Genomic DNA, 26,685 nt, shown 5'->3' with positions numbered 1-26,685 from the left:
ACCCCTCCACTCTTTCCCTGCCCATTTCACGCATTCCTCATTGCCCTTCTGGACTGAATGCCCCTTTTCTGGCGCCCCTGCCTCCAGGCTCCCCTTTCCGATCTATTCCCCAAGCGGCAGTCAGAATGATCTTCTCACACAGGTCTTAGACCATGTTAGTCTGCTGCTCACTTTTGATAGCTCCCCATTGCCCACCTGATAAATCGCACGCTCCCTGAATGGTCTGTACCATTCAGGCCTGCGCCCACCTCATCAGGCCCATCTCTCGCCATGCTCTGCTGCTCTTCCTGATCACCATTAATATCATTATGTCTTGTGATTTCCTGATAGAAGCCATCCTTTCGCCTCTGTTCTCTCTGTTGGGAATGGCCTGCATGCCCCTGATCCCTGATGCTCCTGGCCACCCTCACTTACCTTATGGTGTGGGCAACAGCTCCTCCAGGGAGCCTTCCAGGAGTGCTCTGGGTTGCACTGGGTGCTCCCAGACTATCACAGACCTGACAGCACTTCCACACTTGGCCACCTGATGCGAAGGGCTGACTCACTGGAAAAGACCTTGATGCTGGGAAAGGCTGAAGGCGGGAGGAGGAGGGGACGGCAGAGGATGAGACGGCTGGATGGCATCACTGACTCGACAGACGTGAGTCTGAGTGAACTCTGGGAGTTGGTGATGGACAGGGAGGCCTGGTGTGCTGCAATCCATGGGGTCGCAAAGAGTCGCACACGACAGAGACTGAACTGAGCTGGCAGGACGCCACGAGGGGGGGAATATCAAAGTTCATTTATCCTACAACAATTTCAGTTGTAAATGGTTGGGGAAAACACAAATGGACAGAGAAAAAGAGAGAGTAAGACAACGTATTTAAATAACACACGTGACCCTGACCACCACTGCACTTGTAAAATGAGTATACACCGTCTCCTGATGACTCATCTCTCCATCTAGCCCAGGGGTCCTTGTCCACAGACACGGGGTTCTGTGGAGAGAATTCTGGGGGCCTTGAAGGTATACATATTTATTTTCTTCATTACTGTCACTAACTCTAACTGAATTTAGCATGCCCTTCAGTTATGAATGTAGGCACCAGACAGCAGAGGTATTAGCGAGACCTGAGACTGACTCCAACAGAAATTACAGAGTTTTTCATATCACACTGCTTTAGTAGCAGATGTCTCAAAATATTATTCACACTTGTCACTACTTCATAATTACGGTAGTTATTAGACCTGCTGCCAAATCTAGTTACTTAATGTGTTAATAAAGATGCAAATGTGTTATAACTCCACAACCACATGTATTTGTTATTTTTATACATATTTTGATAGTTGTATGTCAATATAACTGCTTTCCTTTGTAATCCTATGCATTCTCTTTTTTTTTGCATTTAAGAAGATTCAGAGAAGGAGGACGTATGTTTGGCAGATGCCAAAGAAGTCCATGACACAAAAGGTTTAAATGCCCTGCTGTGGATGTGAGCTCCCTGGGCGCAGGGTGCTGGGTCTGTAATCTTCCAATCCCTGGTACAGGAAGCAGTGGTCAGTGGACAGCTCTTGTTGTGGTTGTCACTGTTTAGGAGCTAAGTCGTATCTGACTCTTTTGCGACCCCATGGACTGTAGCCCATCATGCTCCTATGTCCATGGGATTTCCCCAGGCAAGAACACTGGCGTGGGTTGCCATTTCCTTCTCCAGGGGATCTTACCAACCCAGGGATTAAACTTGTGTCTCCTACATTGGAGATGCAATGAACCACCAGGAAAGCCTCTGAACCACTAGGGAACCCCCAGGGTACAGTAGGAATTTTTTAATATGAACCAAGATTTTATTTCTGTCTATTAATCTATCCTTCCCTCTTCCCGTTCTCCTCCTTCCCCTCCTTCCACCCTTCCTTCTTTCCATCAGTCTGTCATCTTCTCTCCATCTTTCCACCTACCTGATCTGAGCTACAGTTGTAACTACAGACACTTCTGCAGTCAGCCCCCAGATCCAGTTCCAGGAGGAGATGTGTTCAGTGGGGAAAGGTGGCCCGGACTCTGGTGTGGCCTTGGGCAAAGTATGGCTGGCTCAGAGCTGCGTCTCCAGGTCTCACACCACAGGCTGGGCCCCAGGTCTACGTGCAGCCACATTCCACATCTGGTCCATTTACTCCCTCAAGCCAGGACATGCTCCGGCTTGTTTTCCAAATATCAGGTCAAGTCTTAAAGGAGGTGGGAGTGGGGGGATCATGGCCATTACCAAATCCAACAACCTGTCTGGCACAGTGGGTAAGAATTTTGCCCAGTTCCAACGCAGACACACCTCGGAGATATTGTGGGCTTGATTCTAGACCAGACAGTAAAGCAACTATTACAATAAAACATGTCACATGATTTTTTGTTTTCCAAGCGCATGTAAAACTTGTTTGCACCACCCTGTTGCCTGTTAAGTGTGCAAAAACATGTCTAAGAAAACGAGGTAGGTATCTTAATTTAAAAATTTTATTGCTAAAATATACCCAAACAATTACAATAGTAATATCAAAGATCACAGGTTGAAGCTTACCATAACAAAATGAAAAATCTGAAATATGGTTAAGGATTACCAACATATGACACAGACAAGAAGTGAGTGAATGTTGTTGGGAAAATGATGCCAACAGATTTGCTCAAAGCATGGTTGCCCCAAGACTTTAACTTGCAAATAAAAAAAAAAAACCAGTACAGTAAGTCCCCACATATAAACCTTCCAGTTGGGAGCTATCAAAGATATGAATATGTGTGCCAGCCCCTGCATGCCAGGTGTTGTACTGTGCCACTGTACTTTTCAAGACACTAGTGTAAGATTAAAAATGTTTTCTTCATTTTTTGTGTTTGTTTTTTATGTATTATTTGTATGAAAAGTATTATAAACCTATTACAGTACAGTATTATATAGCCAATTGTGTTCATTGGGTACCTAGGTTAACTTCGTTGGACTTACAAACAAATTGGACTTAGGAACATGCTCTCAGAATGGAACTTGCTCTTATGCAGAGGACTTAACCATATCTGCAAAGTGCAATAAGACAAGGTCTGCAAGCTCCCCACGTACATTTCACATGACAGGTGACCTCTGCTGCTGCTGCTGCTGCTAAGTCACTTCATTGTGTCCGACTCTGTGAGACCCCATAGATGGCAGCCCACCAGGCTCTCCCGTCCCTGGGATTCTCCAGGCAAGAACACTGCAGTGGGTTGCCATTTCCTTCTTCAATGCATGAAAGTGAAAAGTGAAAGTGAAGTTGCTCAGTCATGTCCAACCCTCAGCAACCCCATGGACTGCAGCCTTCCAGGCTCCTCCATCCACGGGATTTTCCAGGCAGGAGTACTGGAGTGGGGTGCCACTGCCTTCTCTAGGTGACCTCTAAAGACTTACTTAACTCCTCCCTGAGCCTCAGTTTCATTATCTAAGAGTGAGGACACTGACCACACCTCTTCCCAGTGTTCCTGGATGGTGCATCAGCATGTGAGTTAGCACACATGTAGCAGTGGGCACCGTGCTGGCACTGTAAGTGCCTGGCAAGTCTCGGGTATCACCCAGCACATCTCAAGGAGGCCAAGGATGAGAGCTCTGCCATCCGGCATCCAGGAAAATGGAGCTAACAGATTCACCAACAGATACAACTTTTTTAAAATGCTCCAACCCACTCATATCTAAAATGCAAATCAAAACAGTAAGTACTGTTTTTACTCTTTGTTTTGACACAGATTATACAGATTGATAATCACCAGTGCTTTTGAGGGAAGAAACAGGAAATCACTTCCATCGGTGTTTTGAAGGAACCTCTGCATAAGACAGTTCCACTAGGCCTGCCAAAACCTAAATACCTACACACCCTTTGAACCAGCCACCCCAGATACAGGCATTCACCCTACAGATGTACACACTCAATTGTGGAGAGGTGTGTGTACAAGAACGGCAGCATGAAGACAGGAAAAGGAGAGAGAGAGAAACAATCTAAATGTCCACCAATAAGAAATCAGTTAAGTAGATGATGGGATGTTTCATTCATTCAACTAATATTTACTGAACAGTTTCTACATACCAGACACCATGCTAGATGCTGGGGATAACTGGAGAAAATAGAAAGCAGCTAAAAACAATGAAGACGAGTGATGGATGCTATTATAAACGGACATCAAGGATATAGAGAGAAAAACAGAGTTATTATAAAATATCTTTCTTTAGATTCTGTTTCAAGGAAACAAAAATTCCTGCCTATGCAACCCCGTCACCATACCCAGACTAACATGCAAAGGAAATACCTGGAAGGAGAAATAAGAAAATAATAGCAGTTACCGCTGAAGACCGGAAAAAAGGGGGTATAAGGATTCACTTCACACTCTTTTGTATTATTTGATTGTATTTATTTATTAGTGTGTGATTGTACTGCTTTATATGCGTTCAACCCACAGTAGGTCCAGTGTCCAGAATGAAACCGCTTCTCATGGCCTCCACTGGGAGCTGGTCCACACGATCACTGCACGGCTCTGGATATTCAACAGCCTCCTCCCTCGCCAGTCTCCCTGGGCCTGCTCTTGACTGACGACCATGTGTTTTCAGCAGGGCGTAACTAATCCCGTTTTTAAAAGTCAGGCCATGTCACTCCTCTGCTCAAATTCCTCCTGGGGCTCCCCAGGGTGGAACATAAGCAAAGTCCTTTCTAAGTTCAACAAGATTTTAAAGACCTGGCCCCACCTCCTCCCCTCTCTCCCTTGCTCATTCTTGCTTTAGCCACGCTGGCTTCTATGGCGCAACAACAATGCCAAGCACAACCCACCTCAGGGCCTTTGCACTGGCCGCTCTCTGTTCCTCACCCACTACGCTCTTCAGGTCTCTGTTCAAACACTGCCTCATTTCCATGCTGCCCACCCCAGTTCCACCAAAGTCAAAGGCCTCAACTGATTTGGCCTGGCCCGTCCCTCCTCTACCCAAGTGTCCTCCTTAGCAACTGTAACCATCTGACGTAACATCAAAACACACACCATCCACCTAGAATGAGAACATGGGAGAGCACAGACTTCTGTCTTGTTCACTGTTGTCTCTCTAGCCCCTAAAGCAGTGTCTGGCACAAAGCAGGCACTTAATAAATATTCTATGAATGAACTAACTGATAATATAATAAGAAAGGAGAATATAATACATTATTGATCATGTGTACATGTGTACCAAGTCCCTCCAGTCATGTCTGACTCCTTGCGACCCCACGGACTGTAACCCACCAGGCTCCTCTGTCCATGGGATTCTCCAGGCAAGAATATTGGAGTGGGTTGCCATGCGCTCCTCTAGGGATCTTCCCAACCAAGGGACTGAACCCACATCTCATGTCTCCTGCATCGGTAGGTGGGTTCTTTACCACTAGCACCACCTGGGAAGTCCATTATTGAGCATAGCAACAGTTAAAAAAACAGAACCAGAAAAAGATCTCAAGTCCCAAAAGGAAAATTTAAAAATAAATAAATGAATAAAGATTAAAAGCAAACACGTTTCTAGCCACAGAGAACAGGGTGGAGAAACGCTCAAGGACAAACTGACACGTAAACAAGTAACTCCTGGCATGGCACACAGGGGTCTGGTTGTTCTAAATCGATGCTCCGCACATAGGACCCTTTCACAGAGTCCGGGCGTAAAGACCTGCTTGTATGAATGCAGTACAGTGAGAGCCTAGTAACCAGGGAGTAAAACCAACCAGTTTGAACATGTTACAGAGTCGGTCCCAAAGCCGCAGACTATTTCCGGGTGTCAGGCAAGCCCACACCCTCCTGCGAGAACCAAACCACAGCAAATCTGCCAACCCTGACGCCTGCAGGTTTCAGAAGCCCCGCCTGGAACTCAGCCCTCACCTCACCAGGTACTCGGTCTAAAAACGACTAGACTGGGGTTCAGAGATGGGGTTAGGGTTTCCAGACCCCAGGAGTACACTAGGGCCCTTTAACCTTTTGCTGGAACATTTGCGTTTTCCTTTGAATCTCATCTCACCAGCCCCGAAAGGCTGGGCATGTGCTGATTTGTATAAACTCTACCCTCTCGCTCCACCCCCATAAAGTCACTTTAGAGTGAAGACTTAAAATCCAGTGACATTTATACGGGGGTGTCCAACCCCGTGGACTTCACCTAACCCTTCCCAGCACTGTTTTATGACATAGTCACTGCGAAAACCATACTCAGGCCAGTGGTTCTCAGCTGGGGTCAACTTGGCCCCTAGGGGACATTTGGCCGTGTCTGGAGATATTGTGGGTTGCAGCAACGGAGGAGGGGGTGCCACTGGCACCTAGTGGGTAGGTCCCAGCTCTGCTGCCCAGGACAGTGCCCACGATGAAGAGCCATCCAGTCCAAAAGGCCAGGAGTGCCTCAGCTGAGCAAGCTTGGTGTATGAGCAGGGGGAACAGTGAGGCAGCCCTGGGGAAGGGGGACCCTTAAGTGATGGGCAGGTCAGAGGCAAAAGAGTTGATCAGACTCGGCCCATCCTCTGCCTGGGGGTTACTGAGATGGTCGACGGCCGGCTGGCTAAGGAAGCTGTGGGGCTCTTGACCAGGGGCAGCTCCACTGCCCGGGCTAGGGGAACCTCTCACCTCACCTCACCTCACCTCACCTCACGGCAAGAAGATGCTCTTTCATTAGAAGAACTGTGCCTGCCTGTGTTGTTCAGTGGACTGCTCAGAGTCCAGGCAGACCCGGGCTTTTCTTACACGGTGACAATACAGCCTGCCCCCACCCTGTGCACAGGCAAACGTCCCAGCTCATTCATAGGACACAAGTACCTGGCTCAGCAATCAGAAACATCCCACTATTTTAACGAATGCTATTCCCCTCTCTACAAAGAGGGAACCAGCCATCCAAATAAAGAAGGAAGAAAAAAAATCCCGGCAAGGAGAGAGTGCCAGTGTCCTCATCCTGGCCAGGGCACAGGCTGGGGAGACAAGCAAGGAGGCCGAAGAGCCTTACTCTGGGCGCCTGCTCCTTACACAGGAGAGAAAGCGGGGTGGGGTCAGTGTTTATAAGTGATAATGGGGCACACTCACCCCACCCTCTAAAGAGCCCAGGGAGGTAGGTGTCATGGCTGCTTTATCCAGTAGGGAAACTGAGACTCAGGAAGTTGAAAACCTTCTGGAAGGCGATGCATTCAATAAGGGAAGAGGCCAGGATTTGAAGCCAGGACTGTAAGAGGGATCCTAAATGTGTACTTCCTGCCAGGCATGGTTCTCATTGTAGCTGATTAGTTGCTAAGTCATGTCCGACTCTTCGAGACCCCATGAACTTCAGCACACCAGGCCTCCCTGTCTGGCTTCACTCTCTCCTCGAGCTTGCTCAAACTCATGTCCATTGAGTTAGTGATGCCATCCAGCCATCTCACCCTCTGTCAACCCCTTCTCCTCTTGCCTTCAATCCTTCCCAGAATCGTGGTTTCCTTTCCAGTCAATCGGCTCTTTGCATCAGGTGGTCAAAGTATTGGAGCTTCAGCTTCAACATCATTCCTTCCAATGAATATTCAGGGTGGATTTCCTTTAGGATTGACTGGGTTGATTTCCTTGCTGCTGTTCAAAGGACTCTTAAGAGTCTTCTTCATCACCACAGTTTGAAAGCATCAATTCTTTGGTGCTCAGCTTTCTGTGCGGTCCAACTCTCACATTCACACCTGACTACTGGAAAAACCGTAGCTTTGATTATACGGACTTTTGTTGGCAAAGTGATGTCTCTGCTTTTTAATACACTGTCTAGGTTTGTCATAGCTTTTCTTCCAAGGTGCAAGTGTCTTTTAATTTCGTGGCTGCAGTCACTGTCTGCATTTGAAGCCCGAGAAAATGAAATCTGACACTGGTTCCACTTTTTCCCCCTCTATTTGCCATGAAGTGATGGGACCGGATACCACGATCTTTATTTTTTTGAACGTTGAATTTTAAGCCAGCTTTTTCATTCTCCTCTTTCACCTTCTGCTTCATACATATTAGCCCATTTGACCATCCCAACTGCCCAGGATGCAGCTACTGCTGGTACCTTCTAATTTTCTAAAGAAATTGAGGTACAGCATCAGCTGGTATATGGAACGTCTCACGGCAGGTCAGCAGTGAGCCAGGCGGTCTGCTGCAAAGTCTACAAGGCCCTTTCCTGCCCCACCAAGGGGCTGTGTGGCGTGGCCGGGCTGCCCTGAACTACTCTGCACCTGAACCCCGGTGGGATGCAGAATCCTGTCTGCACAGAGGACCACACACACAGCGCTCCAGGAGCCTGCCAGCGAGGAGAATGAGTGGAACAGATCACGAGGGTGACCCTGGGCCCCATCCAAAGGGGGCAGCTGGTCCTTGCCACTAGCTGATGTCTCAAGGTTCAATGTGGTTTTTACCTTCCAATTTACCACAAACCCTCCAAACCCCCGCTCCACACCAAACAAATAAAAACCCTGTGTGTCAGTTGGAGATGCCACCAGAAAGCCTGTGTATGACTCTGGGTCTAGGATGTCCTGAGAAAGTTAGCTCCTGCCCCCCTACAACTGTACCAGCTATAATTGGGGCAGGCGAGCCACTGGCAAAGAAGTCGCTTAAGCCTCTTGTGTAGCTGGAGTTTCTTTCTTCTAAGCATTGAGCTGGCTGGGCTTTTCCTTCTCAGGACAATAAAGCTGCCCCACAGTCCTCAGCCCCACCCATCTGGCGGCTGCACCACAGTTAACTTGAGTTTTTCCATTCAGTCCCTTTCCTTTCTGTGGAAAAATAAGAGCTGCAGTTCCCAGAAGAAAATTAGAAGGGGTTATTAACAAGACGTTCCTTTTCAGAAAGGCACTGGAACCCAGCAGGGAGGTAGCACTGAGGTTGGACCCAGGGCCCTACCTCTCTGTCCTGCTGGGAGATGACTTCCCAGTCCCCCAGCCAGGACCACTGGGGTTGGAGTACTGGCCACGTGCTAGACCTCCCAGGGGTGCTCAGAGGCAGAGGAGACGGGGTGGCACTTCTGAGAAATCAGATTCAAACACTAAGACGGTTATATTTCCTGGAGGAGTGACAGAATGAGAAAAGGAGAGTATGCCAAGGCCTTGCTTGCTGGTAGAAATACCCTGACGTCTCTCTGTGTCTGTCTGTCTGCTCTGGGCTAACAGGGAGGAGTCGAAGCCCTGCCTTCCCCACCTCGCCAGCCTAGATCTTGGTCCCTTCCAGGTGAAGGCGCCCTTCACTGCCTTGGAGCCAAGACGGGCACAAGGGTGTGAGTGACAAGACTCAGAGCAGCCTGGTCCCTGCCTGGGGCATCCTTCCTACACACGTGGGTTCCTCTCTGGCTTTATTTAGTACAGCAATGCTGAGACTGTTTGCTCCTCAGTTTGGTTGAGGGGGTGGGGAGGGGGTGGAGACTGTCCCAAATAGAATTAACAGCTCTGATCTTCCGCCCCGAAAAATGCTCAGACACCCACAAGAGAGTCACTGTTCCCTCCCACTCATCCTGGGGCCTTCCTCTGGTTTGAGGACCCCCTACTCTACCACACAGCAGGGCCGAAAACGACAGTGATTCACGCTGGGAAGCCCCACTGGGAGTGCTATGTTCGGAAGGGGCAAGAGGCCAGCTCAATGTCCATGCCCCAAGGAAACAGATACCACTCTCCTGGGGGACAGCTGAGGACACTTTACAAAGGGACATTTTCTATAAGGGAAATTGACAGAGCGGTGCTGGCCACAGCGGGCAGCTGTCACTTCCGGGAGTCCGTGCGATCAGGTTCTAGGGCGAGTCGCTGTAGCTATGGGACAGGTCAGCCCTACGGGAGCTGAGCCCCGCTCAGGCGACTCAGCCAACCCATAGCAAATGACCCCATCCATGGCCCCCCTCTCCTCATGTCTCCTGCCAGCGCCTCCCCTTGGCCAGAGCAAGGAGAAGCCCACACCGATGAAACCCATCAAGGTCAACCTCTAGGACCCAGAGAAGCACAGATGGATGGGGAATGGACATGATGGGGCTGGGGATGGGAGACGCCCAACACATTTCAGGGTGTTGAGACCTAGTGCCCGTGGTAGGGTCAGCAAGAGCGTGCGTGAGGGAGGCGTGGGGCTGTTGACTGTCCAGCGTGAGTGTGAACGTCCCGTAGCCAGGCGCCATGCGTGGCTTACCTGACTGGCAACAGCAAAGTATCACCTGAACGCAAGTCTAAAACTAGCATGCTGGGTGACCACAAAAGCTGAGGCCACTCCAGGTTTTCCCAGATTTAATGCACAAAGATGGACCCTGGTGAGCCCCGAGGGGCAGGGGGCACAGCCAATGCTGCAGGAAATGGAGGCCCGGCCCTGGTCCTTCCTCTGCCACTTAGGAGGCTGTGGTCTGGGACCAAGGACTCAACCTGTCAGTGTCTCAGTGTCTTCACTTGCAAGGGAGGGGACCTGGCCCTTCCCCGGGTCACGATTACATAAGGTGACACGTAAAGAGCACTTAGCAAAGTCCTAGAGTGGAGAAAACATGAGAGTGATGTTGCAGGAACAGCATTCGGATGCTCTGCGTCCCTAAATCCTCCAAGTCTGGGCCCTGGGAGTTGAATGTCCGTCCTCCTCCAGGACCCACGTCATGCTGCTGTTTTATGCGAAAGCAGTTTTCTTGGCCAAATTACCTCGATAACTAGAATCTTCAAACCCAGCCTGAACATTCTAGCCCTGGAACCTTCTCTTCTTCAAGCTCCCGGGATCACATCGCCTTACCCAAAGACCCCATGGAGAAGACAGACTAAGCCTCAAAACTCGTGGTATAGGCTTCCCAGGTGACACTGGTGGTTAAAAAAAAAAAAAAAAAACCTGCCTGCCAGTGCAGGAGCCACAGGAGACATGGGTTTGATCCTTGGGTCTGGAAGATCCTCTGGAGGAGGGCATGGCAACCCACTCCAGTATTCTGGCCTGGAGAATCCCATGGACAGAGGAGCCTGGAGGGCTCCAGTCCATGGGGTCATAAAGGGTCAGACATGACTGAAGTGACTGAGCGTGCACACGTGTGCTCCGTGTGCCAAACAGCAGCAGCCCCTCCTCATCAAACCTCCAGCGTGTAATTCAACGCAAATCTGGCGGTGCTCCTTGCTGCTCAGCTGGGGGCACTGTGGGCTTCCCTTCTGAGCTGGAAGTTGGGGGCTCCTTGAGATGATGTATCTGCTGGATGGGAAATGTGTTTCCTCCTCACGGGGTGACCACTCTGCTCGCTCTCTGCAAGGGGACCTCCCACTGCACGGAGCCTCGGCTGTGCACCTGGAATTCACTCTGTACAGCCAGGTATTTCCAAACCTGACTGTTGGGGACTGCCAAGGGAGAGATCACTACGTCTTTCTCCATCTCTAGTTAAACTGTATCTATAACTATACATATAACCCAGGTCTCCTGCATTGCAGACAGGTCCGTTACCATCTGGGCCGCCAGGGAAGCCCCTCCTATAACTCCATCTGTCGTTACAGCTGTATCTCCTCTAGGTCTATACCTACATTTATGGCTATCCCATGCTGTGCTGCGCTGAGTCGCCCAGTCGTGTCTTCTACTTTTTACTTAGTGTCAACCTTACCCTATACTGTCCATGAAGTTGAGGTATTAACGAGGCCTGTTTACTTTTAGAATGTGCTGTGTACTTAGTCGCTCAGTCATGTCCGACTCTTTGCTACCCCATGGACTATAGCTCGTGAGGCTCCTCTGTCCATGGGGATTCTCGAGGCAAGAATAGTGGAGTAGGTTACCATGCCCTCCTCCAGGGGATCTTCCCAACCCAGGGACTGAACTCAGATCTCCCACACTGCAGGTGGGTTCTTTACCATCTGAGCCACTAGGTAAGTCCAAGAATGCTGCAGTGGCTAGCCGATCCATTCTCCAGGGGATTTTCCTGACCCAGGAATGGAACTGGGGTCTTCTGCATTGCAGGCAGATTCTTTACCAGCTGAGCTACCAAGGGAAGCCCACAGCTGTACCATATTTGTTAATACATGTATTCTATATCTAATCTGTATCTCCCTGCCTGATTTCTACAGCTATCTAATCTATATGGAACATATGAATGTTATATTGTACACATTACACACGTGCATTATAATGTATGCAATATAATGCTCATATGCGTTAGATATAGATACATGCGACATAATGATTCGATAGATATAAATTAGATATAGAAACAGAATTATATTTTTTAATATATAACATATGACATCTAATGTGTAACATATTATTACTATAATGTAACCCATGGACAGAGGAGCCTGGTGGGCTATGGTCGCAAAGAGTCAGACATGCCTGAACTGACTTAACGTGCACACACACCTATATGAATTCTGTGTATACAATCTTCCCTCAGTATCTCTGGGGGAACTGGTCCCAGGCCTCCCTACAGAGACCAAAATCCACAGCGTCTCAAGTCCCTTATATAAAATGGCACAGTGTTTGCATATAACTTACACACATCCTCCCTCTCTATACCTTAAATCACCTTTAGATTCCTTATAATACCTAATACAATGTAAACGCTATACAAATAGCTGTCAGCATGTGGCAAATTCAAGTTTTGCTTTTTAGAACTTTCTGGGATTTTTTTTTTTTTCAGATAGTTTTGATCCACGGTTGGCTGGATCTGAAGATGGAGAATTCAGACAGTGCTGCCTGTGTGCACTGATATAGGTACATCACGTATGCGTGTTATGCGCTGAGTCGCTTCAGCCATGCCCGACTCTGTGCAAAGCCATGCAGTATAGCTTGTCAGGCTCCTCTGTCCATGGGATTCTCCAGGCAAAAATAACTGGAGAGGGTTGCCATGCCCTCCTCCAGGGGATCTTCCCAATCCAGGGATTGAACCCTCATCTCTCATGTCTCCTGCACGGGTAGGTGGGTTCTTTACCACAAGCGCCACCTATTTCCTGATAAATGAAGGTCAGACTGGCAGGTCCAAATCCCGGCTGCTCCATGCACTAGCTATTGGACAAGCAGCCTGACTGGTTATGCCTCAGTTTTTCGTCTGTAAAATGGGGATGACAGTAGTATCTCCCACAGGAGACAGCTGTGAAATCTGAGTGAATCCATGCAAAGAGCTTACTTAGAAAACTGCCCAGCCCATGTTCACAGTGCTCACAGGACGCGGGCTGAAAGTACTAAGTGTACAATTCTATGGGTTGTTCTCAGCTCAGAGTGAACATACAGTTGCTGTGTCAATACACTGGACATTATTGACAAGAGCTACAGTTTGAAGTGTTCTCAGTCAAGGGCTAAAATTCAAACTTCCAACGTCTTGGAAGAAGTCATCTCCCACCAAGAACAGAGCAATAATGACCTCAACACAATCTATTTTTCAAAATCGTGCATGTGGCTACCCTTTGGGGAACTTGCTGGCTATTTGTGGAATGTTGCATCAATGCATGGGCCCTGAGTCATGCAGACTAGGGCAGCACCATGGCTGTGGGACCGCAAACCCTCTCTGAGAACGTTTCTCCCACCCAGTCCAGCCTCCCTGCCTGGCGAGCCAAGTCCCAGCCCGGGCAGGGGCCCAACTAGTCACCTCCCTGTCCCACCCCTCCCACCAAGGCTAATTAAAGACCCGGCAAATCAGAACCAGAGGCAAAGACTGTGGTGGAGGGATCTGGCTGGTCCCAAAACCAGCCCTGTCTGCTCCAGAGAGGTCCTGCTCCCCCAAGGAGGCTGGCAGGAGGAAAGCAGATGGGCTGCGAAGCAATTTGCTCTCACTGTCTTCTCAACAGATGCTGGGCACCATAAGAATTAATGGGCTGGAGATTCAGGTAAGAGCCATTCAGAGGCTCCTGATTACTCCCCAAGCCACTCTCCACGGAGGGAAAGGTTAATCGAAGCCCAGAGCTGGAAGCCAGGCGAGGAGACAGCAATTGCTTTAATCCTGGGAGTCGGGGAACAGCTTCGGGAGAAAGAAGTTTGCACAGAGGAGGCTGTGGTCTGCCTCTGAAAGAGGAACTGGGCCTTAAAGCTGAGTTTTTCACAAGTCTTGCTCCATTGGTCCAAAAGCCTTGGCCCAGCCCTCTCCAAATTCAGCCAAATAGCTAGGCATTTTAACTCAAAAAAAAAAAAAAAAAAAGCTGTATATTTTCTGCACTGCTGGGCCCTCGGATCTCTCAGGAAACCATCTCTGAGAGGTGTTTTCCCTTTTCCACTCATGGGGCACACGCTCATAAGCACCGTGAGTCATTCCCGTGCATGCAATCACTCTCTGGCAACTCAGACCTAGAGGCTTTGCGGCGTGGATGTGTCACGGCCAAGAGCCTGGAGGCGGAGGTCTGATATTAACCAGAGAGGGTGATGTTTGAACACAAACAAAGAGAACACCAAGGAAGGAATGAATTATGCCCTCTACACGGTCACAATTACGTGGCCGGGGCTGTCTTTGTCAACTAAGCTGTCCACCCAGCAACTGAGGTTACACCAGCCCTTCTCACGCTTGGGACTACTGACACTGGTGACTGCATGCTTGGTGGGGTGTTTACCACCATCCCTGGCCTCTACCCACAAGATGCCAGCAGCTCTCCCCAGCCCCCACGTTATAACAATCAAACATGTCTCCAGACATCAACAAATGTCCCCAGGCGTGAAGGTAGTGAAACTGCCCCCAAGTTGTGAACCACTAGTTTAGACTCAAACTTCAGTTCAGCTGAACTCAAGCCAGCTAATTAGCTGATGATGACGATTAGCTGATATTTCATGAAAGTCCCATGATCAGCACTGCTCGGATCAGGAGTTCCCTGTCAAAATGCTCGCTCCAGATATTAGTCTGACCTGACAGCCCTCAATTTAAGCCCCTCTCCCTGGGTTCCACCTCAGCTCTTGCCCATCACCCTTGCCTGAGAAAGGTAATTCCTCATTCATCCTGACGTTCTAATGCCACAAAGGCATCGAAAGAGCTCCAAGGAGCTAACACTTGATTCTAAGGAAAACTGGCACCATTTTTACAGGAACCCAGATGTAATGGGAAAGAATCCGCCTGCAATGCGGGAGACCTGGGTTCGATCCCTGGGTTGGGAAGATCCCCTGGAGAAGGGAAAGGCTATATCTCCAGTATTCTGACCTGGAGAATTGCATGGACTATATAGGCCATGGGGGCCACAAAGAGTTGAATATGACTGAGCAACTTTCACTTCACTTCAGATGTAATATGGAAAACTCTCCAAACAGGATTAGGGCCACCTTTTTACCTGGTTAACTCTAACCACTGTAAGCTCTCAGCTCAACAGTCACCTCCTGAGCTTGAAACTCACCTCTAGAAAGTGACCTCCCTGCGCACCCTCCCCCTTGTGGTGTCCGGTCACTCCCGCTTACAGACACACTGGTGGTGTTTTTGTTTACTCAACACTCGAAAGTATGGGTGTATTTACTTGTTCCTAAATTCACTGACCCCCCAGGCAGAATGGGGGCTCCACGGGCAAGGCTCCTTTTGTCCTGTTCACTGCTGTATCTTTAGCATCAAGGCCGGGCCTCCTCTTGGACCCCGAACTATTTGCTGGGTAACCACCTGGATAAATGGATGAACTTCTCCTGGACTGATTTCCTTCCACCCACTGCTCGTTTTCTTCGGGAGCTTTGATCACATCCTCAGTGACCCCAGCACTATCTTTAAATAATGTGAATGCAACTCCTGGCCCTTGTACCTTCTGTTGGCTGACCAAAGAAATTCAAGGACCGGGTAGATTGTTGAAGGCTGAGCAGTCAGGAGCTTTCCTCCTGATGCCCTTGATCTTCAGACCCGGAGAGGAATCTCAGAGTAAAGGAAGGTTTGCTCCCCTCCAAGCAAGGTTTGCTCTCCGTCCTCTCACAGAGACACAGACTGATGGATCTTCACTCTACTGAAGAGTTCCTTTATTGGATCTCAGTGTTGGAGCTGAGGCCATGAACTAATTGACAGTGATGATGCTGGGCAGGGCGGGTGATAGGATGGGAAGCAGAGATGCTAAAATTAAATGGCGAGCGACCTTGCCAACAGGAGTGGGCTCAGAAATGATGAACTATCTTGGGGACCAATGAGAAAGAGAGAATCAAACAATGAGCATTCATTTCCTACTCCAGGGGATCTTCCCAACCCAGGGATTGAACCCATGTCTCCTGCATTAGCAGGCAGATTCTTTACCACTGCACCACCTGGGAAAAGTAAATAATAAGCATTCAAATTCACCAAAACACTATTGCTGCACAGGAAGATGTTTCATTTTTGTTGTTTTTAAAATAAATTTTCTGTTGGGTCCATTGCTTAAACCCTTTGACTCACAAGCCTAGTGGCAACCTGTTGAAGAATTAGGCATCACAGAAAGCATTATCTCTATTTATTTATACAACCACCCACCTACCATCTATCTGTCATTCCTCTACCTACTTACCTCAGTACCTCTGCAGAAAATTGTACAAAGCACTATCTATCTATACTGACCTTGGGGCGCATACATCAAGCTCATCCCTCCAGCTTTTCTGAGCATTAGCAAGTCTTTCTACTGGTTCAGTTCAGTTCAATCGCTCAGTCGTGCCCAACTCTTTGCGACCCCATGGACTGCAGCACACCAGGCTTCCCTGTCCATCACCAACTCCCAGAGCTTGCTCAAACTCATGTCCATTGAGTCAGTGATGGCATCCAATGACGCCAAAGCAATTTTTTTTAATTTTTTGTGGAAAAATAGGAGAGAGGTTGAGAAAATAAGATTCCGATGTCATATGGCCCCAAGTCTGACACTCACCAATGCTAGGTCCTGTGTGTCTTTGTGCGAGTTACTTAACCTCTCTGACCCTTAGGGTCCTCATCTGGAAGTTGGATATCATGAAAAGACCCATGGAATAATGGCATTTGAGGATTCAGTGGGGAAGATCAGTTCTCGGCAAATGGTAAAGGTCAGTAAGAGTGGGGATCACACCAGCGCTGCTAACCAAATTCACACTCCTTTCAGGCATTCTTTTTGCATCTCTAGATCACTTGGTTCCTGGGTAACCACCATCTGGAGACCAGAAATGCATTCACATCCGCAAGTCAGGGAGTCCTCCGTACCCCCAGGGACAGCCTGCTGAGAGAAAACTGACCCAAGGGATTATTCGACTTCCTCATTCATTAATCTGGCTGTTAAGCAGAGAAAGTCCTGCTGATGCCAACAGATGCGAAGTTTGGCTGTGCTGACTGCAGAGAGAAGAGGCCTCGGCAGCCGATCAAAGCATCTCCCCCAACTGGGTACAGCTGCCTGGGAACACTGGGGGGAGGCCGAGGCAGTGAGTACCAGGGAGACAGAGGATGCGTGGAGGGACGGGCCCCCAGCTGGCCCAACGTCCCGATGCAGGCTGAGCCCCGGGCAAGCCATGCTGCTGTGGCCTGATGTATGGACAGAGCTCACAATGAAATCTCGAAGTCAGGCACACCTGTGGCACCTGTGTTCCAGGACGGAGCAGGTGATGCCTTTCTTGGGAGCAAAGGGGACTGGGGCGGGGAGAGGTGGGAGCGGGCAGGGGCCGCTGACCCAGGGCTCAGAAGATATCCTCCACTCACTTCTGCCTGGCTGGCTCTTCCATACTCAGCCACATCTGCCATCTTTCTCAGGCCATATGGGCGATATTTGGGGCACCACGTTCTGCCAGAAAACCTCTCCTCTGCCCCTCTCGTCTGCCCTGCCTGCAGACAGCTGAAGAAGATCCCCTCGTGAGTCCCACGATGGGCTGAGGCCCAGCACAGAGTCAAAGCTGGCCACGGGCTTGGGCCAACAGTTACAAAGAACACATCTGCACTTTGGTTGGGTTCCAACATCTCTTTAACATCAGAGATCAGAACTCAGGGAAAGACAACAGTATGCTATGGCTCCCCAAAGCCCGAGCGCCAGATGAGACTGATGCACTGTTGTCTGGAGACAAACTGAGTCATTTCCCCAGCAGCATGGCACCAGTGCAGAAAGCCAGCCATGTGCCACAGCTGGCTCACCGGCCAAACCAGGGCTCAGGTATCTGGGACCCATGGACGTAATTGTGGGAGAGGTCACTGTGTAGGTGGGGGAACTGTCAGGCACAACGTACTAGCCAGAGCCAGGGCATGCAAACTGTTCTTGCCCATGAAGGTTTTGCAGAACTGGTGGGGCAATTTCCATAGTAAAAGATGCAGCTGGGGCAAGAACAGAACCATCCAGAACCATCTAGAACCATCTAGGCTACTGTATCCCAGATTGGCTTCCAGAATTCTGGGTGCAGACTATGTGCCCAGGGATTTTCTGAGTCATAAATTTTCTCTCTGGGGAAAGACTGATAGAGAAGGGCCAGCATCTCATAATCCATGGGGTAGACCGGGGAGAGACACATTTCCCAAAGTGCAATGCACATAAATCTGAGAGGATGCTGTGATGAGTTTAAAGGGCACCCAAAGGAGCTTTTTAATTCTATTAATTCAATATTAAAAGTTTTGCAAAAAAATAAAAAACATAACTGGCTCATCAAACTTGTAATTTCACCAATATTATTCCCTGAGATAGCATTTCTCAACCTCGGCCCTACCAACGTTTCAGGCAAGATAATTTTTCCTGTGGGGGTGTCTTGTGCCTTGTAGAATATTTAGCAGCCTCTCTGGTCGCTCCTGCCTGGAAAATCCCATGGACAGAGGAGCCTGGAAGGCTGCAGTCCATAGGGTCGCTGAGGGTCGGACACGACTGAGCAACTTCACTTTCACTTTTCACTTTCATGCATTGGAGAAGGAAATGGCAACCCACTCCAGTGTTCTTGCCTGGAGAATCTCAGGGACGGGGGAGCCTAGTGGGCTGCCGTCTATGGAGTCACACAGGGTCGGACACAACTGAAGCGACTCAGCAGCAGCAGCAGTTGGTCACTACCCACTAGATGCCAGTAGCGAGCCCCCTCCAAGGTGAGATAACCAAAAATGTCTTCAGACATTGTCAAACATCCTCTGAAGGTCAAAGACACTCCTGATTGGGAATCATCAGTTTAGGGTAAGTCTATTTCCAAAAGTAAAACAAGTTAATGTCAGGGAAAATGTATTGTAGGTGACTTAGGATAAACAAAATATACAATTCACATATGGCAAATGTGGCTGAGGTGACAGCCACATCACCTCCTGGCTGGCAGGAGTTTGGGAAAAAGCAGACGAGAGGATGGCCAAACAGGAGCTAAAATTGGGTGTTTATCCCCTTAAAATCCCACCACTGCTCCTTCGTGTTGGCTCTGTTTTCTGGCTATCCCTGAAGTTGACTGGGCTTCCCTGGCAGCTCAGATGGTGAAGAATCTGCCTTCAATGAGGGAGACCCGGGTTTGATCCCTGGTTTGGGAAGATCCTCTGGAGAAAGGAATGGTAACCCACTCCAGTATTCTTGCCTGGAGAAGTCCATGGACAGAGGAGCCTGGTGGGCTACAGTCCATGGGGTTGTAAAGAGTCTGACATGACTGAGCAACTAATATTTCTGAAGCCAAATAAGTAAATGGAGGTGGGGAGAGGACAAAAGAACCCAAAGGAACCCTTAGAATCCACTTTCCTCACAACTTCTGGCCTTCCATGAAGGAAGGAGGAGTAGGGTGGGCGTACCTCTCACTCCCCTGGGGAAGACAGGGCAGAGATGCTCGTGATGAGGGTAAAGAGTGGGAGGCAGGTGGTCCCTGGAGCTGCAGGAGTCACTGAAAAGCCTTGAGAAGTTCAGCTACGTGTGTTCGCCTGTCTCACACTCTGTTAGCTGTGGGGTGCTGGCTGGGATGCACCCTGTCTTCTCTCTTTGGTATCTGACCAGCCCACAGAGCTAAGGAAATGATCAACCCGAAGATACACCTCCTTAGCTTCACAGACTTAGAAAATGAACTTGCGGTTGCCAGGTCTGATTCTTCCCATGGAGCTTTCAGAACTGGGTTCACACACAACGTCTGAACAGGGCAGCGAGACAGCCGTTATGTGTCTGTCCCGTTTTTCTGAGTCCTGGAGCCAAGAGGATGTTGATAAACGCTCCCTGGAGAAGTGGTTCCAGAGCATCAGGACAGAGAAGGTGACAGAGACCATGGGGACGTACTCACCTGGGTCTCCAGGGTGATCACTGGGCTTGGCTGTGGGTCCTGTGGGGAAAAAGGAGAAAATGCCTGTGAGTGGTGGGGCAATGTAACCTACTACCCCGGCACCACTTTAAAACGAGGCTGTACCTCTGAGGTGCTCAAGCAACCGCAGGGGAAGGGTGGCCCCATTCGGTCGCCCCCATTCCGTGCGACATTCTCCACCTCCTTCCACACCCACATGAGGAAGGAGGATAAAACCTTTCACTAGGAGGCTGCAGGGACACCCGCAGGAGATCACGCAAGAAGATGAAGTGCAAGCGTAAAGAAAGAACAAACAAAGCCCCCTTGCAGAGCCTCTCAAAGTGTGTTCAAAGCATCGACGGGAAGGAGAAGATGGGTCCGCATGAGGATTAGAAATGAACCTGAAAGAATATAAAGTCCCGATGAGGGGCAAGGCCACCACTTTGTGTCTGATCTGGGAACGAATGAGGGAAGCAATGAGACAGGGGGACAAGAACGAGCTTAATTCCCGGGCTGTGTGGCACATTCCAATGGGCTGGGGAGGATTCCTTTCAGGAGAGAGAAGGCCAGAGAAAGTCCCATTCATTCACTTGCGACAAAAGCCAATTGACTGGAAATGCTCGGTGGTAAATTCTCTCGGGTCATTAAACGTGAACTCCGGGGTGGGGGCAGGGTGGGTACAGAGGAGGAAGGGAGGCCTGGAGAGGAGGTAACAGTTTTCAGCAAGTGGATTCCAAAGAAAACAGGAAGCTCAGCACATAAAGGCTATTTTTGTCTGGACTATGTTGGCCCTGCACTTAATCATCTTGGATTCATGATTCTGGGAAAGTAACCTCAAGCTGCCTCTGACTGAGAATGGGCATGATTTTAGAGCCCCGAAGGGCAAACTCAATTGGAAGCTTTGCTTTATCTAAGCAGATTTTCCAACACAGGCTTCCAGAAGGCATGCAAATTCGCCCCAGCCCCCTGGCCTCTGCTGTGAACAAGAAGGAAATGTAGAAATCATGCCTTATTCGTCTTTCTGTGATGGGCTTATTTTACTTAGCACAACGTCCTCGAGGTTCACCCGTGTTGTTCCAAATGGCAGGATTTCCTTCTTATTTGAAGGCTGAATGATATCCCACTGTGTATATATATGGGGCTTCCCAGGTGACTCAGTGGTAAAGAATCTGCCTGCCATTGCAGGAGCCACAAGAGACTTAGGTTTGATACATCCCTGGGTCGGAAGATCCCCTGGAGGGGGAAATGGCAACCCATTCCAGTATTCTTGCCTGGAAAATCCCACGGGCAGAGGGGCCTGGCAGGCCACAGTCCATGGGGACACAACTGAGTGAGCGAGCACGCAGGCAGTGCACATATATATATATATATATATATACACACCATATTTTCTTTATTCACCAGTCAGTGGACATACTGGTTGTTTCCCTGTTTTGGCTATTAAGAATTTGGCTTCCAGGATCATGGGGGTACAGACCTCATAATTCCACTTTTATGAGGCAACTAAAATAAACTCTCAGAGAAGTAGAGAGTAGAAGGGTGGTTGGCAGGGGCTGGAAGGAGCAGGAAAGTGGGGAGATGCTATGTATCTGGTATGAAGTTTCAGTCCCACTAGCCAAATAAGCTCCAGAGACCTGCTGTATGACACGGAGCCTAGAGTTAGCAACATGGCACTGTACACTGAGAATTTCAGTCAGAGGACAGACCTCATGTTAAGTGTTCTTTCCATAATTTAAAAAAAAGTGCGGAGAGGCTGGAACATCCAAACCCTGCACCATCCTAAGTAACGGTCACCCACGTTCTTGATCACTGCTCCTCCGTGGCATCTTTATAATGATGCCTGGTTCTGATGAGCATCAGACACCTGACCCCAGGAACGCTTTGCTTTCTGGTCTGTTCTGACCTTGTTTCCTTCAAGACAAGGGACTCTTCTCTCCCAATTCCAGTTCTAATTCCCAGCGTCTCTTCAATGGTGCAGCTCAGAGGTTGATGGCAAGAGGACATTTCACCCTCATTTTCACACTCCACCCTGGCCCTGAACATTCCTCATCCCCAAGAAGATACTGAGGGGTGTTTCTCCCCCTCTCCCCACACTGCAGCTTTGGCCCACAAAGAAACTTGGAAAAAGACTTCCCTGATGGTCCAGTGGTTAAGAATCCACCTTGCAACGCAGGGGGACGAGAGTGCGATCCCTGCTGGGGGAACCAAGATCAACACTAGAGAGTCCATGTCCTAAAGAGCCTGCATGATGCAAGGAAGATCCCACGTGCCCCAACTAAGACCCAGCACAGCCACACAAATAAATATTAAAACAACCACCACAACCTCGAAGAAGTCTTGTAAGAAATACTGCAGCCCTCTGTCTTCAAACCCTTACCAGCTCCTTCTCAAGGGGAAAGAGGTAGCCACTACAACGGGGGAGAACCTTCCCTGAACCACTCTTTATTCAAGTGAGGCTCATTATTGTAGCATCCTTCATGGAGCCCCCCAGCCAGCTCCAATATCACTTGTCTGCAGAGAGAGTGAACCTTGTGCTCCCAGGCTCCCAGGGTCAGGCCAAATACACTGCACAGGGCCCATTCTAGTCCAGGAGGCAAGGCCATGGTCCTGGTCCATGTTAGGCAGCATGGGTCAGATCCACGCTATTTAGTGAGAGACAGCACGCAAGTCAGTGCTTCAGCTCAAGTCAGTCTCTGTGTGTCTGTCTGTCCCTCTCTTTATTCTGATCCCAGCATCCAGATTTTGACTGGAAAATAAGAAGCTGCTTCTCAGACATTAGCTTCATTTTTTAAGGCCAGGTCCTTGCAAAGCATTGGATGGGGTGTTGGGTGCATGCCCAGATTAATTAAGCTGTACTTCACAGCGCATTTGGCTGTTGTTTGGGGCTTACGCTTCACTGCTCAGAATCCCACGGGGGAGGCGGGGGAGAGGGGAGAATGCCATCCTGAACCCCATGAACAACTTCACTGGAAAAGACCTTCCCGGGAAGCCACAGGAAACCTCTGACATCTGTGTTGACAAAACCCAGAGCCTGATCTGTGGGTACAATGCTGCACCAACTATCTGGTGTTCCATGATCAGAGATCCTCTGGGTGCAGGGTCAGAGGATTAATATTCATTGAAAAGCTTCTAGAAAAACAAAAGCAAAAATCTACCTATTTAGCATGTTAATTACTTAGCCAAGAAGACAGACAAAGTAACTCACAAACGGCCATGTCATTAACACTTAAGATTCACTGGGCAACAAATTCATGCTCCCCTCCCTCTGTGCACATTTGAGATATAAGACTCTCCCTGCTGCTGCGGCTGCTAAGTCGCTTCAGTCGTGTCCGACTCTGTGTGACCCCATAGACTCTCCCTACAGAGGCTCAGACCAGAGGATTCAAGGTATGACGGTATCTCTGTGAGGTCTCACTTTCAGTAACATCCTCCTTAATTGGAAAGGCTAACGAAGTGGAACCGGGTCAATGATGCTGTCTGCCTAATCCATCGCGTCTGTCTAAACTGGGACTCTTTGGTTTACAGTAGAGTAAATTCCTGTCTGTCAGAGGAAAGGCTCTTGGAGACCAACGGGGAATTCGCAACGTGCTCGGATGCTACAGTGGAGAGCTTTTAGAATCTTAATGTGGGGACCGAGAACCAGGGAACCACCTAAAGCAAGGAAAGCCCTTTCGTATCATCTACTGCAATGACTAAAGTGGGGAAGCCAAGTGGGGAACTGGGTAGACAGCATTAGTGGCCCTCATTTTCACCACTCCCTCGATCCACACCCTCTGGTCACATGATCGTGCATTTCTTTGCAGAGCAAGCTTCCTCCTCCCTGAACTCGGGCTTGCCCATTAGCAGTTAAGACATCGTAGAAGCTTGAAATGTGTGTGCATGATTGAGCATGACCTCTTGTGCTTTTGCTGGTCAGTGCAGGAGAATACACCCCAGGTAGCCTGCTGGTCCAAGGGAGATGAGAGGCACTCGGGGCAGACCCAATCCAATCTGCAGCTTGAAGCTAAGTCCAGCCTCAATTAGCCAACCCCGAGCCAACCTTCACTCACAGACAGAATATGTGCCTGTTGTCTCAAGCCATTGAGTTTCAGGTTGACTTGTTACACAGTGCCGTTGTGGTGAATATACTCTCTAAGGTAGACCTTGATAGAACTAAAATGTATTGTATAAACAGTCCAGCCTTGGAAATGAAAAGATACATATTCTCCCTAAGTCTGCAAATACATCCCAGGAACCTGCAATAACTACAGCTAATAGCTATCACTTACTGAGACCCTACTATGTACCAGGCTCCATTCGAGATGTTCCTTACGCCAAGCAAAGAAACACTCACCATCAGTATCTGGTACTACCTCTGAGTCAGCCTTCAGCCCTCTTCACTAAATATACCAGTTCTTCTGAATTTGTTTAGGTGCCATTACAACATATTGAGGCTTCCCTGGTGGCTCAGATGGTAAAGAATCCACTTGCAATGCAGGAGACCCAGGTTTGATCCCTGGGTCAGGAAGATCCCCTGGAGAAGGGGGTGGCTACCCACTCCAGTATTCTAACCTGGAGAATTACATGGAAGAGGAGCCTGGCGGGCTACACTCCAAGGGGTCACAAAGAGTCAGACATGACTAAACAACCAACACTTTCAGCTGCACAGCAACATTACAGGGGATCATCACTCAGAACCTCCTTGCTCTGAGATAAAGACATTTCTCATTCCTTTGGTTTATTCTAAACTTTATTCCATGGGGATATTATTTGACCAAGATTCAGAACAGTCATGAATACTAGTAGTAACTTACTAAGCTACTTGTTAAGTAATGGCTAATAATTTGTTAACTTCACACCATGTTTCAGGCAGTGGCTTAACCTCTATACACACATCATTCCATTTATCCTTGTAACAACTTTATGGTAGGCACTACTATTATTCCCTCTATAGAGATGGGGAAACTGATGACCACAGAGATTGAATAACTTGTCCAAGTTTACACAGATATTGTTGAAGCCTGGATTCAATCCCAACACCCTGTATTCAAGAAACCTGTGCTATTTTACAGTAGCTCTATCAGACAATACAGTCCTACCTTAGACAAAGTAATCCTGCAACCTAGATAATGTTTATCAAAAGGAAGAATACAGGAAGTAAAAGGTTAAATACCACCTTAACTACTGGCATCCTTTTTGAGCATCTGTATTTTTTAGAAAAGGTAGTGGACACGGTTGATAGAAATTAGCACACATGTCAAGACTAAAAACAAAAGGCTGTCACTGTGCCACAGCATGAACCACGCAGAGTTAGCCAAACTCGTTCACACACGTTTACTATGCTCCAACTCAGCAGCCAGCACTCTGCCTGGCGGGCACCATGAGGGAGACAGAACTGAGTTTGAAGGCACTCTGCGCGCCCTTCTATCCCAAAGCTAACTGTTTAAATGAGGTGGGAGCCTGATTACAGGTCCTGGAGAAATTGAAACTTGTTTGCACCTCAAGAGTCTTGCTTGTAAGACCAGGGAAACCAGGCTCAGATACTTCTGAGCCCATCAGGGCCACGGGCCTAATTTTAACAAGCAATTAAGCTTTCATAAAGAATGCAGAGAGAAGAGGAGGAATTTGTTCATTTTCATTCCAGGCCTGCATGAAATGTTTCTGGCGTTCCTGGTCATGCTGAGCCCCGGGTAAGCCTCAGTGGTTGGAAGGGGCATTTTTCCTCCCTGTCTTTGATAAGACATCATATCTATGTCTTATATGATATGAGATATCATAAGATAGTGCTTGTTCTTAGGCATTAAGCAAAGACTTTGGGATATAGGTGACAAACCTGTGACTCAGGCTTCCTGAGTCAGTTCCCCACCCCCCCGAGGCCCATCAAGTCAGCAGATAGACAATGGGTTCCTAGTAAGACTCAGCACAGACACACCCAGGACGACGCTGCAGAAGGCTGGATGGCCCTCTCTCAGGGAGTCCTCTGATTCATTTTGAAAGCTGACTTGTGTCAAGCACATGAACTCCTTGTAATCCTGCCAAGGGAAGTCTCAAACTGATCATTTTACAGATCCAAGAACTAATGCTCCAGTAGGACAATTTGCTCGAGAACATAGATTTGATAAGGGATGGGGCCAGGTCTGGTGCTCAGGTTTGTACACTGCCAGAAACTGGTCCTTAAACCAATATCCTGGTGTTTCCAATAGTGTGAACTTACTGAATCAGGCTCTCTGGGCAAGGATCCAAAGAATCTGCATTTTTATTAGACATTCTTGGGCAAGTTAGGCAGACTGAAGCCTGAGAACCCTTGTATTATATTCCAAATAATACAAGACTAAAGGCATCCGAGGTGAGAAGGACACACCCTGTGAAAAACCAAAAATCTCACTTAGGACTCCAACCTCTGACACCAGCTAGCCACCAAGTGTCTGACGCACGCTTGGGACTCTGGTGCTCAGGCTTTGTGCCTCCAAGAAATTTCATGATGGGTGTGTCCCGGCCTCTCCTGGATACTCTAAGAGAATAGTACAGACTGAGTGGGTTATAAACAGCAGAAATTTATTTCTCACAGTTCTGGAGTCTATGAGCCCAAGGTCAAGGTGCTGGCAGACTCAGTGTCTGGCGAGAGCATCCTGATTCATAGACAGCTGTCTTTTTGCTGTGACCACACATGGAAGAAGATTCAAGGGAGTTTTTCAGGGTCTCTTTTATAAGGGCACTAATCTCATTCATGGGGGCTC

The 26,685-nt window shown here is 48.7% G+C and overlaps 1 protein-coding gene across 1 annotated transcript in view; it reads right to left on the bottom strand.

Annotated features, from left to right (window-relative positions):
- Positions 1-26,685, bottom strand: part of XYLT1 (xylosyltransferase 1) — a 348,193-nt gene that overhangs the window by 228,121 nt on the left and 93,387 nt on the right. The window contains exon 2 of the mRNA XM_069570209.1: positions 19,973-20,011. Within this exon, the coding sequence (XP_069426310.1) occupies positions 19,973-20,011 (39 nt within the window). The remainder of the gene's footprint in view (positions 1-19,972; positions 20,012-26,685) is intronic.

Source organism: Ovis canadensis, chromosome 24, assembly GCF_042477335.2.
Source record: "Ovis canadensis isolate MfBH-ARS-UI-01 breed Bighorn chromosome 24, ARS-UI_OviCan_v2, whole genome shotgun sequence".
In the NCBI taxonomy this organism is placed as follows: Eukaryota; Metazoa; Chordata; class Mammalia; order Artiodactyla; family Bovidae; genus Ovis; species Ovis canadensis.
The sequence above is the reverse complement of the archived record's forward strand: the minus strand, read 5'-3'. Positions and strand labels throughout refer to the sequence as shown.